General features: G+C 38.8%; 1 protein-coding gene across 3 annotated transcripts in view; it reads left to right on the top strand.

Annotated features, from left to right (window-relative positions):
* Positions 1–18,358, top strand: part of ZFYVE9 (zinc finger FYVE-type containing 9) — a 76,718-nt gene that overhangs the window by 27,633 nt on the left and 30,727 nt on the right. For all 3 annotated transcript variants that reach the window (XM_087719659.1, XM_087719657.1, XM_087719658.1), the window contains 6 exons: positions 1,351–1,454; positions 2,232–4,279; positions 5,447–5,546; positions 13,184–13,360; positions 13,777–13,946; positions 15,891–16,014. In XM_087719659.1, coding sequence (XP_087575785.1) covers positions 1,385–1,454; positions 2,232–4,279; positions 5,447–5,546; positions 13,184–13,360; positions 13,777–13,946; positions 15,891–16,014 — 2,689 coding nt within the window. In that variant the 5' untranslated portion in view covers positions 1,351–1,384. The remainder of the gene's footprint in view (positions 1–1,350; positions 1,455–2,231; positions 4,280–5,446; positions 5,547–13,183; positions 13,361–13,776; positions 13,947–15,890; positions 16,015–18,358) is intronic.

Here is an 18,358-nt window from a genome sequence, read left to right as displayed (position 1 = left end):
GACCATCACGACAGAAACCCAATATTTTTACTGTTGCCTTTGTTACATTTGTGTTATATTTGTGCTGATAAATAAATAAAGGGAGACTAGTATAGATCTATTTCAAGCTATTTAGCTCTCATCAGCTAGCCATACCCTTATTGGGATTCGAACCTGTGCTGTGTTAGTCTCCCTTTATTTATCAGCACAAATGTATGTATGTATGTATGTATGTATGTATATGTATATGTATATGTATATGTATATGTATATGTATATGTATATGTATATGTATATGTATATGTGTATCATTGTGATGTAAACTGTTGTACAAACTGCTGAAACATTAACATTCCCATTAGAAATGAATTGGAAAGATAACAAACTGAAAATGTATTTATTCTTGCTTTACTTAGCAGGTCTGAAAAAATGCTGGGAAATATTTGATCTTGTATATTATTCATAGTTGGTGGTGTGCTGCCAGTCATTTTATAGTCAGTAAAGTGAAATAAAAGCATAGTTAGATGCATTTTTCAAAATTGACCACTTCAATGTTATTTTCTCTGAAAGCATTTTTCATTAAGGTTTGCAGTGAAGATAGCAATAGCACTTAGACATATATCACTTCACAGTACTTTACAGCCTTCTCTAAGTGGTTTACAGAATCAGCATATTGTCCCCAACAATCTGGGTCCTCATTTTGCGGACCATGGAAGGCTGAGTCAACCTTGAGCCAGTGAGAATCAAACCGCCAAACTGCTGGCAGCTGGCAGTCAGCAGAAGTAGCCTGCAGTACTGCGTTCTAACCACTGCACCAGCTCTAAACTAAACTAAACTAATTGAATTTTAGGAAACACTGCTCTAAATGAAATTAATTGAATTTTAGGAAACAAATTTATATCATATATTCAACTAGTATTAGAAAATAGAGAAATCCTGAAAATTTCAGGAGACATTGGATATTTAGGATAGTTGGGGACCAAATTTCCAAGTGGTACCATTGTGTCTTTTTTTTTTTTGTTGGTCATCTGATTAATTTATTTATCCATGGCTATTTTCTCTATCTTCCACTCACATTCCTTTATATATACGTTTATCTATTATGTCAGAAAGCAATATATCCTCAAATAACCTTTCATATTCTCTGTCATACCTTTTCTTTCCCATAAATGTACATACTCCCATCTTTTCCTTCCCACTATTTTTTTTATTATTCCTGTGGTTATTATGAACAATAGTAGAATTTCATCATGAGATGTTTTTGAACTGTTGGAAAAATGCCTTGATATTTTAAGGAAATGTATTTGGATCTTGGTAATCTGCAAATACCGTCCTAAATTTTCATAACTGTCTAAACTGTCTACTTCACAGGTTCAAACAAGATTCTGGATGACGTTCCTGCCAAATGGAGAACTATTTTCAGACAGAGGCTTATAACCTTGATAAGGTTTTAGATGAATTTGAACAAAATGAAGGTGAACAACTTTTGTAGGACTGGAGACATAAACTGAATTTAGGTCTAATGTTTGCCTGTATTTACTATCTATTGTAGTCCTCTGACCATTTGCTGGAGAGAATAAAAAAGAAAACAGCATTGGGTAACAACATTTTATTACGAAGAAACATTTAATGGTTTTAAAAAAATTATCTCATATGAATTGTATTCCCATATTCACTGAACAAGAAAAGTTGAAAATTATATAAATCTGTATCTTGCTGATAACTAGGACAGATAAAATATTAATTGGTTATAGCTCAAAGATAATGGATATACTTCCTGCTTTAAAGAACTATCTTTCTAATCATTACCTCTTGTTATTCAAGTTCACAATTATACTTAAGTATTAAGTATACATTTAAGTGTACCTAATACAGAAAGATGTCCTACTACTAGCATTTATGATCATAGATTGGTAATTCCACTACCTCATGATAAATTAAGACGGGTTGAATCTTTTGTAAGTTTGCATATTAGGTCTCGTATCTGTGACCGTCCTTCTTTTTCCTCCTTGTGGCAATCCCTTTGAATTATATAACTGTAGATAATATTGTAGAAATTATTTTGTATGGGGAAGCTATGATGTCAAGGGTTTGGAAACCTCCATGGTCCCTTCCAACTCTTGTTATTGTGGTAACAGTATTTTTATTTCAATTTTCTAGTTCTATTTATTTCTGTTCTATTTTGTAAATTTTAGTGTCTGCATTCAATTTAACGCAAATTGATTTCAATCAATGTTTTATTTCTTTGTTAGCTGAAGCTATTTCACCTACATTGTTGGAAGCAAAGTGGAGTCAGATCCTAGATCCTCCTCCTCATCGGCTGACTTTAAACCCAGCTCTAGCCAATGTAAATGAATCAACCCTTTCTAAGTGTCCAGAGAAATTGAAATCCTTTTCCCTGTCACATATTGCCACCACATCTATAGGAGGAGGGGATTACTGTTTTAATGGCCAAAATCCTAATATGAGCCAAGAAAACACAACCATGTGGATTGATGACCAGGCAACAACAGATGATCAATTGGTTATGAGAAATAGCAATCAAAATATTCAGTGTCACTCTGCTGATGATGAAGGAAAAAAATGTGGCAGCATAGACTGTTTACCTGAAGAAAAAAATGTTCTAGTTGTAGCAGTCATGCATAACTGTGACAAAAAAGCATTACAAAATGATTTGCTGGGTTGTAAAAGTTATAGCAGCCCCCCTTCAATGGAAACCGTTAGCTTTACACTGGATAATGAAGTCCAACAAACCAATCATCTTCATATTACTGTAAATGGGTCTGTTGAAAAAGATACAGATACTGAAAAAGAACCAGTACTAGCAACGAGCCTGAATGCAAGTGAAGATTCTATTAACCATGATATTGCCGCTGCTTCAAATTGCTCATCCAGTGACACTTCTTTGTTAAAGGAGAATAATGATAATGCAAATAAAGATAATCACTTCTCACAAACTACTGCATCGGGGATTATAATTCCCTTTCAGAGGCCATCTGACCCAAGCATTAAAGTACAAGAACAAAATGCATCAGTTGAAGATTTAATAGTTGCTCAGAAAACAGAACTGGAAACCAAAAGTTCTTCACTTTATACACACGATGATAGTTTTTCCTTTAAGACTTCCGTAACAGAGCAGATAGCCTCAAAAGTTCAGTCAGGGATTGCTGAGTTGTCTACAACATGTAAGTTGAATGTACTAGGAAGTGGCAATGATTGTGAACCTTCTGGTGGATATTTGATCTCTCAAGATGTTTCTGCTATTGAAAATGAAGCTGGCAAATATGATAAAAAACTATCCAGCACGGCCGCTCATTCATCAGACTGTCAAGAGGTGACAAATGAAGAACTGACTCCACAAAATGAAATGGGAGAAAAAATAAACACAGAAAATGAAGCACAGCAGCAAATATGTAGTATCAGTGCAGGTAACAGTGATGGCATGTTAGAAATAGATACTGATTTAAAAGAGTCCTCTATAAATGAGCTTGAAAATTCAAGTCCAACTGATGTCACGGGGACATCATTGTCAAGTGGGCTGCCCAATTATTGTGATTCCTATGGAATACAGAACTCAGTTATTGCTCATATTCCAAAGATTTTGCCCTCCAAGGAAGACTCTGTAACGGAGGAAAAAGAAATAGAAGAGAGCAAATCAGAATGCTATAGTAATGTTTATGAACAAAGAGGAAATGAAGCCACAGAAAGAAGAAGACTCACTTCGAACTGCTCTGGTGACCAAATGAGGAAAAAATGTTTGCATAATCTCTGCAGTCAGATTCCCTCTGAATCAACTGAAGCATCAGTAAAATCAGCTCATTTACAATCTCTCAGTGTTCCTTTTGGTGGTGCCCGACCAAAACAGCCTACAAATCTTACACTACAGATTCCAAAGCCATTATTGGATCATTTACAAAATGACTTAGTCCCTCCAAACTGTGGTGGGAATAGTAAAAATAAAAACGATATAAGTGAAAAAATAAAAACAAGTGAAAATGTAGCAACAAATATATATGCCGATGAAACAGTACAGAATACTCTGGTCACAGATGCCAGTGGCGAGCATGCAGATGACTATGATTCTGTGATTTCCAATAGTTTGTGCCTTGCAACAGCCTCAGATAGCCCTGACAATGATCTTGGAGCCGGCCAGTCAGGTGTTCATACAAGAAAGCCATTTACTACTTTGGGTGAAGTCGCTCCAGTTTGGGTCCCAGATTCTCAAGCACCAAACTGTATGAAATGTGAGGCCAGATTTACATTCACTAAAAGAAGGCACCATTGTAGAGCTTGTGGAAAGGTAGGCTTATGTTTAATTGGAAATTTTTATACATAATGGGATGCCTAGAGTTATAATAGCCAATTCTAGGATTCATGTTTTCTGAATGTTTTTGATGTTATTTTCAACAATACATTGTATTCAAATTGCTGAAAGAAAACTAGTGACTAATACAGGTAATTACTTTTTTAAAAAAATGCACAATTGTTTTAATATGATATTTATTTGCTTTAGTATACTATAGGTAGTCCTCTGGTTATGACCATTCAGTGACTATTCAAAGTTGCAAAAGCACTGAATGAACAGGATGTATGACCGTTCCCCAAAGTTGCAGCCATTGCATTTTTCCTGCGGTCATGTGATTACAGTAAGGGCACTTGGCAACCAGTTCACAGTTATGATAGTTGCAGCACCCTATGCTGCAATCATTTGTTTGCCATTTGTTACTTTCTCTGCTGATTTTCCACAAGCAAAGTTAATAGGAAAGCTGACAGGGGGTCACAAGTCATGCCTGCTGGTCCCACCGCCTTTTCACTCACCCGTGCATCCACCCACCTGTCTGTGCTCCTAAGCAGCTAAGCATGCCTCTGTAGCACCTGCCCATGGTGCTTACTGATGGTACTTAACCACCTGTTCCATTACTATTGCCTGTTGGCCTGCTTGCCTGGGACTTCCATTTCTTTCCACATTGTGATAAAGTGAGGCCCTCACCTAACAATTTGTATGATCCTGGTATAATGGCAGCAACCGAGACTGAATTATGACAAAATTATTTTTTCAAATTTATTTCAGGCCAACAATATATGATAATCATCAGTTTTAAAAATATTTTCTCAAAGAATACAATTGAATGAAAAGCTTTGTTTAAGACAGCCGTTTCAAGAGCAAGTCCATTCTCTGTTATAAAAGCTTTTGGAGTAGTTTTGGCCAATCACTATTTTTTAATCTGATTTGAGTTGTTGCTGTGGGGGAAAATTTTGTTAGAAAATTGTTCAGTCTAAAACATGTATAATGTATAATATATATAACGTATAATGTAATATATAATGACTTTTACATCAAGCAATTTTGTTTTATTCTATAGAAGAAAAAACTAGAATATGCTTGTGTTGGAACTACACATAAAGCATTCTGTCCAAATGATTTTAGTTATATGTAATGAACTTTTTTTTTCTTATTTTACTTAAGGTTTTCTGTGCAGCGTGCTGTAGTCTGAAATGCAAATTGCTATATATGGATAGAAAGGAAGCCAGAGTATGTGTAATTTGCCATTCGGTACTTATGAATGGTAAGTAATATACTTGAAACAATACTCAAATTTCATTAGTCTGTGGTGAGGGCTGTTACACCACGCAGTCCAGTGTAATTTATTTTCATATTGAACATAATTTTAATGAGAAAGCTATTTTCAGAATGATACCAGTAATAATTCTAGTGTCTGGTATGCACTATGGAATTACCACAAGTACTTAACAATGTCTGAAACTGATATGTAGCATAAAGGATGAAAATAAAGATAGTGGCTAGTGTGTAGTTTGTTGCCATGAAAAGATTTTTGTCAAAATAGATGAAAATAGTGGTGTATAAGGACATATTTCTTCTGCTTTGTAGAAGTTGGATATGTCAGGAGAAACAAAGGTAAATTGAAAGCTTGTGAATGGCATAGTTAAGAAGTATGTATGGTAAAACAAGAAAACGTGATCAAAACTGAATGGGTATTCGATAAGTTTGGATTGAATGATCACACAGTGATGAATGAAGATCACATCACACAACCACACAAGAAAAAGCAAACATGAATGAATTGAGAAGAGAAAAGACTGAGAAAGGTGTAGTTGCTTGAAGTTAGTCAGAAATAAAGAGATGGGAAGTTTAAAGAACAAAATGCAGTACAGAAAATATATAGACATAGTAGACGCCAAAATATTTTGCATAGATGGAAAGGAATGGAGAGATATATTAAATGGTTGTGGTGTAAGCTAGATATAGCTTTATTTGGTTTGCTTTTTTCTCCCACCTTTAACTTCTTTTGCTCATTGCTTCTCATTTATTTTCTGCACTTTCCATAATGGTGCTTACCTAGAAAAGGAATAGTGCAATGGGTATGTATTTTCTATAGCACTTGTCTTATATGTTGGCCTACAGTAAAATGGATTGGATCCACATATTTACAAATCCAGTTGTCAGTTGTAGAAACTGACTTTGACTTGCTAAATGAAAGAACTTCCACATTTGTCAAGAATGAAATCACAAAGTACACATTCTGAAGGCCAGGTACCACTATTTTGACACTCTGAACATAGCTGAAGTTTCTAGATCTCCTCAAATATAGTTTTATAAGTTTAAAAAGATAAACATTTAAATGTGCATAGCATAAGCATATTAATTCATTTCACATACCCAAAGTGGATGGAACAATAAATAGATTTAATAATAAATAACTGTGTTAACTACATTTGACATTAACTTAATAAATTAAAATAAAATGACACGATGTCAGCCTCTGCTTCGCTGCTGCTTTTCGGCTGCCATTGAAATGGGGAGGGGGGGCATGGTATTTGGGAAGGGAATCATTCTGTACTGGAGGACTGTTTAATTAGGGAGTTATTCTCACCATCTCTCTGTGCATGCGGAAGGGAGTTTCCCGCCAAGGCCAACTGTCCAGCATTCCATCCTGATGATGATTTTCGAAGATGTCTCCCACCTGACAGTTGGGTGAAATATGATTGGACTATGGACTGGGGTACCAAGGGGAGGGGATTGAATCTTGTATTGATATCTGTTGTGACTCAGCAGAAGTCTCCTGTGAGTCTTTTCGGGATGCAAGATTAACAATGCAGCTGTTAGTGGCGTCTTCTGGGGATAAAAGGACGGATGGTGCCACGCCCTGGTTGCAGGAGTCAACGTTCGTTCAACGTTCATTGATCATTGGTCGTGGTTTGTTTGTGAGAGACACTTGGAGAAGTGATTTGCTTTCTGTAACCCTGATTCAAGGAGACACTTGGAGAAGTGCATTGCTTTGTAAGAGTTTTGTTTTGCATTGTTATCTTGTCAGAGACTTTATTTATGTTTATTTTGGGGCTCGCAGCCAGTCAGAGCTGAGGACTGATAAAGTTCTTTCCTTTTAAGTTTGTCTGCCTGTCGTCTGTTAATGAGCGAAGAAGGGGGGATAGAATAGATATCTATTGCTTTCGCGCCTTTTTATTCAGATTCAGCTTTGCTTTGCTTCTTTTTGTTTGTAGCCAGTAAAAGTACACTTAATTCTGAAATATGGAGTTGAGTGGTTTCTTTCTTGGTTATTAAATGAAGGGGCAGTGACATTAAGCTGAATCTCACCTCGCATCCATCCCGGAGTGAAAACCTTCCGAGGGGGGTGCAACCAACGAAAGAAAAAAAATGTCCCTCCATGACAGTGATCAAGAGGAGGATATGGGAGCAGCTGCAGCTCCTACATTAACGGAATTATTGGCTGACCTGCAAGTGTAAGAACCGACTGTTCGACCCAGGTGGACTTGGGGAGTGGAACAGAAAGAGGAAACTGAAGAACCGTTAACTGGAATTACTGATTGGATTACTGCAATGTGCTGTATGTGGGGCTACCTTAGGAGATCATCTGAAAGTTAGCTACAGCTGACATTAAATGAGGCAGCCAAGCTCCTACAAACACTGTTGAATTACATCTATATATTACACCCATAATATTGTTATGTTTATTGCCAATAGGTTGTAAATTCTGTTCAAAAGGTTAGTTGTTTCCTATCAGTATTAGCATGGTATCTATGCTCATCTATAGAATGCCTTCTGAAATTTGAGGGACCTGAAATAGAGATGAAATAGCATACCCTCTCTGTAGTAGCCTCCAGTCTATTATTCTCTTTATATACTTAATAACTCTGTGTGTACTTAATGCAATTTTTAGTGTTGTCCCACCTCAGGTTCTGCTCCTCTGCTCTATCAGTTTCTGGATTTCTGGCTTCTTTGTATAAATATTGAAAAGTAATCTTGTAACAATCTTTACTACATAAGGACAATTTTAATCATAATTCAGCAAACATTGTTTGAAAAATCTAGCAAAATTGATGTTAAAAATCTGTTATTAGTAGTCTTGGCTCTGTGATCCTAGTTTCATGGTGCTAATGATTCCATAATGGTAATCTGAAATACTTAACTCCTTTAACTTAAACACTTTGAGACTTCCGCTGGGAGGGGTTTGCTGATGGGAGCTGATCCTTATAGCTCCTGAATCCCTGGTCGCCTTATCTGTTGGATGGCCGATCCATCAGCCATCTGACTGTTTACCTTTTTCTGCCGGGCAAAGTGCCAACCGTTCCTCACAGTTTGTTTCTGGGAGGGGGGGGGAGGCCAGCCGAGTGGCAGAATTGTCTCCGTGCCAGGAATTCCAGCTGCGATTTGCAGTGTGAAGCAAACTCTCTCTTCCTCAGAACAAAATTTGATTTATTGAGTCCAAGGCGAGCGGAACCGGTATACGGGAACTTTTAATTGTTTGTATTAAATCTTAGCTTCATTTTTACAAGAACTCCTTCCGATAACTTACCTACTAAAGAGACACTTAAAATGGCGCCGAGCTGCTTCGTAACACTGCTCATGTTTTGAATTGCTATGGAGTTTAAAACTTCAAAGGAAATGAGTGATTTAATACTACATTAACAGCTGTATAATTGGCCAGCAGAGATTTATTAATTGGTTGAAGAAGAAACTTGGAATGCCTTCTAAGCAAAACCCTACTCAAAAGATTCCCCCCCCCCTGGCCCCCAAAGGTCCTGGCAGCTCGCCCGCTCCTGGCACAAAACTGCAGTCACTGCTCCCCCCCCCCCCTAAGGGAGAGACATTAAAGAATTTTTTCTGAAGGAATTGGCCTTTTAAAAATCAGGCAGTTACGATGGAAACAAAATTCAAAGAAGAGATATTTGTTGCGCATAAGGAGCTGTCTGATAAACTTGAGACCCGGGTTCAGAACATCAGAGATGATATGCTGGGGGGTGTTAGTTTATTGACAGAACATGTTTCTGGAATTGAAGACAGACTAGAAGATCTTAATGATGCCAATATTAATTTGGTATCGAAAATAGATGTGGTGCAACAAAAAGTCAAAAATGCTGAAAAAGAAATTATTATGATACAGTATAGACAAATGGAACTTGCACTAAGAGTAAGGGGTTTGCGTGAAAACAATCAGGAAAACTTGAAACAGATTCTCTCAGAAGCTTTTGATAGCCTGATGGGAAGGCCAGGGGGTAACTTTGATTGGCAAATTGATAAGGTTTACCACGCTAATCCTTGACTGGCGAAGCAGAAGCAGCTTCCTTGGGACATTGTGATCTACTTTACTACAAGAGACATGAGGAATATGATATTGCAAGAGTCCTATAAAACCAAGCTTCAAATTGGGGGTCAGGAACTGGCTGTTCTGAAAGAGATACCATCTCAAATATTAAGATCCAGGAAAGACTATGCCTTTTTAGTTGAAGAACTTAAAAATCGTCAGTTACAGTTCAGATGGGATGCACCATTTGGCCTAGCACTCATTTTCGAGGGGCAAAAATATTGTCTTAATTCTGTATGGAAAGCTCGAGATTTTTACCATAATATTTTGAAGGCTGGACATCGTTAAAGCAATATATCAACAGCAAACGGATCAAATTATAGTTAATGGAAGTTTAACAGACTCTTTTCAAATTGAAAAAGGTACAAGACAGGGTTGTCCCTTGTCTCCATTACTGTTTATTATAACTTTGGAAATACTGTTGAACAAAATACGGGGCTTGGAGGTTCTAAAGGGAATTAAGATTAGGCAGCAAGAATATAGAGTGCGTGCTTTTGCGGATGACTTGGTTATAATATTAAATCAACCGCAGGAATCTAGTATGATCTTAATGAATACGATTAACCAATACAGCCAAGTGTCAGGTTTTAAAATAAATTTAGGGAAAACAAAAATACTAGCTATAAATATGAATACTAAACAAAAGGAAGAACTAGGAGGAATGATAGGATGTGAAACAGTTAAGAAGGTCAAATATTTAGGAGTTAATATTTCAACCTCAAATGGGAAATTATATAAGTATAATTATGAACCACTTTGGCATAGTATACAGACAGAGATGAAAATGGGACAAGTTACAGTTATCTCTGCTGGGAAGAATAGCAGCAGTGAAAATGAATATCTTACCTAAATTTTTATTTCTTTTCCAAATGCTACCTATACTTAAAAAAGATGTGAACCTGCTAGAATGGCAGAAGAGGATTAATAAATTTGTATGAGCAGGAAAGAAGCCGAGAGTAAAGCTAAAAATAATGCAAGATGTGCGTGAGAGGGGAGGTTTGAAATTACCCAACCTAAAATTATATTATGATGCAGTAGCATTATCTGTAATTAGTGACTGGATTGATTTAACTAATGTTAGGATACTTAATATCGAGGGGTATGATCTGGTATACGGTTGGCATGCTTACCTGTTATACAACAAAAAAATGGACAAAAATTTTAAAAGTCATATTTTAAGGAATGCTTTACTGCGGGTTTGGAAAAAATATCAATATAAATTAAATGATAAGATACCCATGTGGGCAATTCCTAGACATGCAATAGAAAATATGAACATAGCACAAAAACAGGATATAATTACTTACAGACAGCTTTTTACCCTAGAAAGGGGTGTATTACAACTAAAATCCTTAGATGTATTAAAAGAGGAAAAGGTAATTCAAACATGGTTCCAGTATGGACAGCTACAGGCTGGTGGAAAACAGATCAAAAAATTGGTTTCATGCACGTCGAGGATAATTTATTTAAACAAATAAGAGATCAAAGCTTAATGCATATAAAGAGAATATACAATGTATTAGTACAGATGGATTCCGAAACAGAACTAGTTAAAGACTGTATGATAAAGTGGGCTCAAAATATTGAAGAACCAATAATGTTGGATACATGGGAAAGAATTTGGGTAAGAAATGTAAAATTTATACAAGCCCAAAACCTGAGAGAAAATTTTTATAAGATGTTTTATAGATGGCATTTGGATCCTAAAAAGCTGGCTTCTATGTATCCAAATCTACAACCCAAATGCTGGAGATGTGGTTTTCTCGATGCTACATATTTTCATATATGGTGGACTTGCCAAAAGGTTAAGGCATTTTGGATAAAAATATGGTGGATTATGCAAAATGTTCTTAAAAAAAGGATAAAGTTTACTCCTCAGTTATTTTTGTTATGGATAATTACTCACTGTACAGCTGTAGAGATTAATTTGATTTTGCACTTAATAACTGCAGCAAGATTGTTGGTGGCGCAACACTGGAAGAAGGAAGACTTGCCTACAGTTCACGAATGGACATTGAAAGTCACAAATTTAGCCAAGATGGCTAAAATATCTGCATATCTTAGGGACCACTCAAACGAGAGATATAAACATGACTGGAAAAAATATACAAAAAATATACAAAATATACAAAATAAATACGGGACTAAGAAATTCCAGATAGCTTATGATTAAGATCAGGAATGATTTAAATTGTTTAAAGTTAGCTTAGCAAGGAGGAGCTAAGTTCAATGTAAAGATGTTATCAATTTCACCTATCCTCCGCGAGCTGCACTGGCTACCCATTAGTCTCCGAATCCGCTTCAAGGTGCTGGTCGCTACCTATAAAGCCCTTCATGGCATCGGACCTGGGTACCTGAGAGACCGCCTCCTGCCGATTACCTCTCTCAGACCAATTAGATCGCACAGGTTAGGTCTCCTCCGGATTCCATCTGCCAGCCAATGTCGGCTGGTGACTCCCTGGGGGAGAGCCTTCTCTGTTGCAGCTCCAGCCCTCTGGAACGAGCTCCCTGTCGAGATCCGGATCCTTGCTACCCTCCCGGCCTTCTGCAAAGCCACTAAGCTCTGGCTGTTCCAGCAGGCCGGGGGGTCCGAGAAACATCTACCTCCACGGAAATTGTGAATGTTGGCTTGTTTTTAATATGTTGTCTTTGTCTTGTTTTCCCCTTTCCCTTGTGTTTTGTGAGCCGCCCGGAGTCCTCTGGGAGTGGGCGGCATACAAGACAAATCAAATCAAATCAAATCAAATTTTTTATTCTTTTTTCAATATATTTTAGACTGTTTTTTGTTAAAAATCTATACTGTGTACGGGTTCTGGGAAGTCAGGGGAGGGAAAGCTGGGGGGAGTTGGGGGGAGGGTGGGGGGGAGGGACACATATCAGGTTTGACGAGACGTGTTAGATTTTAATGTAATTTGACTCCACATGTATACTGTCTTCTCTTATATTTTCATTACTATTAGTATCATTATTTTTTCTTTAAAACTAGGATATGTTAAGCATATTGATATGAAGCGGAAATACACCAATGAGAGGAGGAGTGGGAAACAGAAGGGAGAAGAAAGATGGAAAGAGAGGGATAGGAGAGAGGGTAAGGGGGGAAGATGAGGAGGATGAGGATAAGGAGGAGGGAATGTAGAGAGATGAGAAGGAGAAAGGAAGGGGAAGTAGGGTAGGAAAGGATGATGGAAGGAAGATAGGAAGTTGGAGAGAGGTAGTAGAAAGAGGTGTATGGAGAGCAGAAGAGCTATAATGGGTTTTTATTTTTCTGGGCATTGTTGAAAAGAAGAACTGATGTAATTATCTTTTAATACCATATGATACTGGCTATGTATAGTATACATGTGATTGTATGTTATGAAAATGGAAATAAAATTTTAAATTTTTTTTCAAAAAAAACACCTTAAACACTTCCTTGCTTTGTTTGCCTTAACTTTAGTTCCTATGGCTAATGAGTTCATTGTTTGTTAGGCTAACATACCTCTGTATTTTTAATAAAAGGAAAACAATTACCTGTTAAATTTCATCAATAATTATTATTACATGATAACAGTTACCTTTTTTGTATTTTTATCTTTTCTTAGCTCAAAGCCTGGAGAATTTGCTGAGTGCCCCTAGTCCAAGCCCCAATCCTAACAATCCTGCTGAATACTGTTCTACCATTCCTCCCTTGCAGCAAGTCCAGGCTTCTGGAGTGCTGAATTCTCCACCACCTACTGTTATGGTCCCAGTGGGAGTCTTAAAGCATCCAGGTACTGAAGGTACGGATCCTTGACAATGTAAGCCTCCCTGGTCAGTCCTGTTATTAATTTTAATCACCTCATAAAATTTAGCTTAGGCCAAAAATATCTGATTTCAAGCTAACCTTGGATTATGAGTTTTCTCAGCAAATAATTATGCCTCTTCTTTAAACCATGAAATCTAAGTGACAAATGATCTCATGGAGTTGTATAAGTCATCTTACATATGTATGAGTGATAATGAAAATATATCTGCAAAACCTGCCTGGGATGCAATTCAAACTTGTGATGTTTGATTAATTGTGGTCTTGGAACCCTTACAAGTATTGTTCAGATTGTATTAGAAAATATATTTCTGTATCACTGTTTTGCACTTAGCTTCATTTTTCCTTGTGCATGTATTTCTTTCATAAAGATAATCTCATCTTTCTCTATAGTGAGTCAGCCTAGAGAACAAAGACGTGTTTGGTTTGCTGATGGGATCTTACCTAATGGTGAAGTTGCTGATGCAGCCAAATTAACAGTGTCTGGAACAAGTTCCACTGGAGCGCTTGCAGTATCACATGATCCAAGCAAGCCCATAAGCAACAACACTTTGCCGGAAGAGGTGAATGACTGCCCTTCTTTATTATATATTATATTATATTGTGCTAGTCAAATGGCATGGGAAAGAGAATGCATTAGATTTCCTTATATACAGCGTAGAGCCAACTTGATGTAGTGGTTAAAGCACTAGACTAGAAACAGGCTGTGTCTTCTAAACTGGAAAGCACCCCTCTCCCCCTAAAATCCCCATCCCCAAAAACATGGTTAATAGTATGTAGTTTGAGCACACCTGAGCAGTGGGGGAGATGACAACAACAATAAAAATAGTAATAATAAAAAAGGCTGCATGACTCTCGGTGACTCTGGGTGGCTTATAACAAATCAATAAATGATAATACTAAGAGAAGATGGCAAGCGTGATGGAGTGCCTCACCAAAAGCCTGAGTGAACAGCTATGTCTTCGTGGCTATTTTAAACAATAGAAGGTAAAGGCTATCTGGATCTTTGGGTAAGAGCAGACCCTATTGCAGAGAAGTTGCACTTCCATTATCTTCATAAATGACATTGTTTAATTGAAGGAACCTAGAGTCTGCCAACTCTGCATGATCAAATCTGCTGGGTAGATGTTATGGGAGACAGGTAATTCCTCAAATAGCCAGGCCTTATGCCATGTGGGAGTAATAACTGGCACCTTAAATTGCAACCAGAAGCAAACGAACAATTGGTGCAGCTTGCAAAACAGAGGTGTTACATGGACATACAGAGGCATGTCCATTATTGTTTTGTGCCACTGTATTCTAGAACTGTTGACATTTTGGGGTGGTCTTCAAGGTAGCCCCATGTAAAGCGCATTGAGTTGTCAAACCCTGAGCTGACTAGAGCATGAGTGATCCTTGATCTAGGAAACAGGACAGCTGGTTCACCAGATGGAGTTGTACAAAGGTTTTCTTTGCTACTGCTGACACCTACTTGTGAAGCAGGAGTTGTGAGTCCCAGAAGTCCCCCAGATTGCATATTATCCTTGAAGGGAGAAGTGCTACTTCATCCATGTGAAGGATGGAATATCCCCAGATCTGGCTGGCCAATTCAGATACAGTCATTCAATCTTGGTAGAATTGAAACAGATGGGAATGAGAAATTAAAGAAAATGACTTCCATTCTTTCAGTTTAACATTCATGGGAACTCTAACTCATGTTTTGTATATATTGTAGAAATAAATTGTTTTTGTCTCCAATTATAAGGAAGATGATTCTATCATAGATATATATGAACACTAGTTGTTTTGATTCTCTTACATAAGATCTTACTGCAGTTTCTGTACCTTTTGTTTGTAAAGTGAAGATTAGGTTACGTTTTACTTAATTTAAATTATTTGATATAGACATCACCAAATTCCAATTGACTCTGGGAAACATGCAATAAAACCAACAGAATAAAAACAGAATACTGTAATTATAAAAATATACAACAAAAATTATGGTGGATCTGATTAGCTATGCTGTACCCACACACAGAGGCCCAAAGAATCCTTATCCAAGTTCTGGGGAAAAAAGCATTTCAGAATGCTAGCAAGGTGGGAGTTACATAGATATCAGGTTGAATCTTGCTCCAGAGGGCAAGCAAGATGACAAAGAAGGTATGTATCTGGGCCCTCGATAGATGACATTGTTTAATTAAAGGGACTTGAAGGGTTCCAACTTTCTTGGCTTGAACAGACCAGGCTGATACCATGGAAGATAGATGATCCCTCAAGTAACCAGGCCTCTGACATGCAAGATTTTATAGGTTATGACCAAAACCTTGATTTCACCTGGAAGTATGCAGGTAACCAGCCTAACTTGTTGGAGCTATCACATGGGCATATTAAGGCATGCTCATCTCTGCCTGCACTTTGCATTCTGGACCAGTTCTGAGTGGTCTTCAAGGGAAGGTCCAGTCATAATGTGAGGTGATTAGGGCTTGACTAAATATACATCAAACAATGTTTTTTGTTAAATCTTGTAGACTGAAAACACACTTGCATTTTCAAGAAATATAACTCAGGTTGGAAGTCCAGTTGGCAGTGCAATGAATCTTATTCCAAAAGACGGGCTTCCTCCAATTCTCATCTCTACTGGGGTAAAAGGAGGTGAGTGATGAATGCTAGCGTATAAATGAAAAATGCAATATTAGATAGGATGCAACTTTCTATAATACAGAACTTTCTTCAAGCACAGATTGTCTTTTAATTAGTGGTGGATAAGGGTATGCCTAATGTGGTGTTGATATTTGTTTTACACAAGTGGGAGTTATGTGGTAGCACTATATTGGTTAGTGTACTAGAAATCAATAGAGAATATGGAATGTTAATCATTGAGTATAAAAATTAAGTATATTAAGTATAAAAAATTAATTACAAGAAAAGATATCTTTTTTAATCAGCATAGCACCAATTTCTGTGATAACTTACAATTGTTTAAATTATTCTAGTACTCACACGTACTGTTTTCATAGCTCTTGAGGTTTTGCTCATCTTAGTTTTTCACATCCAGACATTTTAGAAATGTCATCTATTTATGTTTCCCACGTCAATGTTGTAGGATAATTTTAAATAAAAACTAAGAATGCATTAATTAAACAGTTAAAAGTAAATATTTAAAACCCAAAGGATATATGCATGCATATTTAAAGTCATCATAGTTGATACTTCATAACTCCCAGATGGGAGTATATTCTCATAGAGAAGGCTCCCTTCTCCAGTGCACTGCTTGGAGAGTCCAAGTGTGGGTTAACACAGCCTATCTGCCCTTGGACTGAGTAATGATTTTCTTGACCACGCCTCCCTTTGCCTCTCCATGTTCAGTTTAAAAACTCAGTCCGCCCGTAGGGACTGTTTTGGGAGTGCTCCAGTCCAAGGGTAGATAGACTGGTGTTTCCTAATGTAAATTTGACCACTTAAAATTAGTTTTCCATTCATCTATACCTTCCAAGAATAAAGGACTGCAACTGGAGGCTTATTTTCTGCTGAGAGGTACCGGGCCGCTTTTCCCACTCCCGCTGACTGCAAGTGGAACGGAGCATGTGAGTCACCCGTCCAGCATCAGCTGGCAGGCAGAGGGAAAGGAGCGAGCAGATTTCCTGCCGCGTACCGCTTCATATCACCAAATTCTCAGTTTATGAAACGTTCCTGGCTGCCTGTGGAGATCTTGTTTCTTCTGCCCGGCAACAGCGGCGGCCATCTTGGGTGTTTTCACGTGCTTTCTCCTCATTGGCTAGCAAATTGGTGTGTGGCAGCTGTGCGCACAGCAGGCACCATTTTGTGAGGTCCTTCTCGCCGTGTGGGCTCATTTCGACTTGCGAGGTGTCGTGGGTAGCAGCAGTCGGCGATCAGCGTAAACGGAGCCAGGAGAAGAGCAGATTGTCCAACGTTGCCTCTCAGCCGCAGACGACCGCGGGGAAGGGTGGTCTTAGTCCATGGTGCCGGCTAGGCCTGCCTTTTCCTCTCCTCAAGGCCTGTGGACTCGGATTGCAGTGGGGAGGAGGATTCCGACCTCTCGGTGGCCCTTTTCTGCCTTGAAGTTCTGCGGATGCACTTGAGCCATCAGGCCAGCATCAGGTGCCCTAATACTGTGCACAACAGCATCGCTATTTCCTCAGTGTGAAACCAGTGGAGACTGTAACATCTCTTCCTCTTTCTCCTGTGTTTGAGGGCAGCATGGCTGACGACTGTGTGGGACCATGGGAGGAGCAGGCAGTGCCCTCCAGCAAGCGCAGTAGGGCTGACCCTATTTCTATTGGGGGGAAAGGGGGTAAGTGTGCCCGCAGAAAACCCTCCCCGGGGCCCTCTGAACCCAGTGACAAGGCCAGGCAGGGCCCCCGCCACCACAAACAGGCGGAGGGTCCAGGCCCTCAGCCCCAAGAAGCCCGTCCGCCCTCAGAACAAGGCAGGGACTCCCCAGAAACCCCATCTGTCGGGTGGGGTGGAGACTCCCCTTCGATCAGGGACAGTGGATTCCAATCTCTGGGCGAGGTGTCTTCCAGGGAAGCATCCCCTGATGCATCCTGGGGATACCCAGATTCCCCCAGTTCGTCTCTTAGGGAAGAACTGGGGCCCTTTCAGGGCATGCTGCCTGCAGATGGGGGAGTATTACTGGCAAACGTAAGTGGCCTAGCCTTCCCAGTAGGCACCGCTCCAGGGAGGACGGGCTCAGCTCTGTCAGCAGAGATGAGGGAGGTCATCTCCATCTTCCAGGGTATTGCTGAGGGCATAAAGATTAAGGGCTCTAGTAAGTCAAAGCCTTCCAAATCTAAGCAGTCTAGCTCAACCTCCACCTCTAAGGACCCAGCCTCCCCGGCTACCTCTGCTTCCTCGGAGGAGTCCACCTCAGAGGAGGAGGAGGCCGAGGGTTTTGTCCTCTCGGAGGATGAGGACCTCCCCCCACCCGACAAGCCGGCCTTCACTGGCCTTTTCAAGCCAACATTGTTTATCTATT

The sequence above is a fragment of the Thamnophis sirtalis genome, unplaced genomic scaffold (genome assembly GCF_051295495.1).
Source record: "Thamnophis sirtalis isolate CommonGarterSnake01/CBP01778 unplaced genomic scaffold, rThaSir2_p1.2 scaffold_7, whole genome shotgun sequence".
NCBI lineage: Eukaryota > Metazoa > Chordata > Lepidosauria > Squamata > Natricidae > Thamnophis > Thamnophis sirtalis.
The sequence above is the reverse complement of the archived record's forward strand: the minus strand, read 5'-3'. Positions and strand labels throughout refer to the sequence as shown.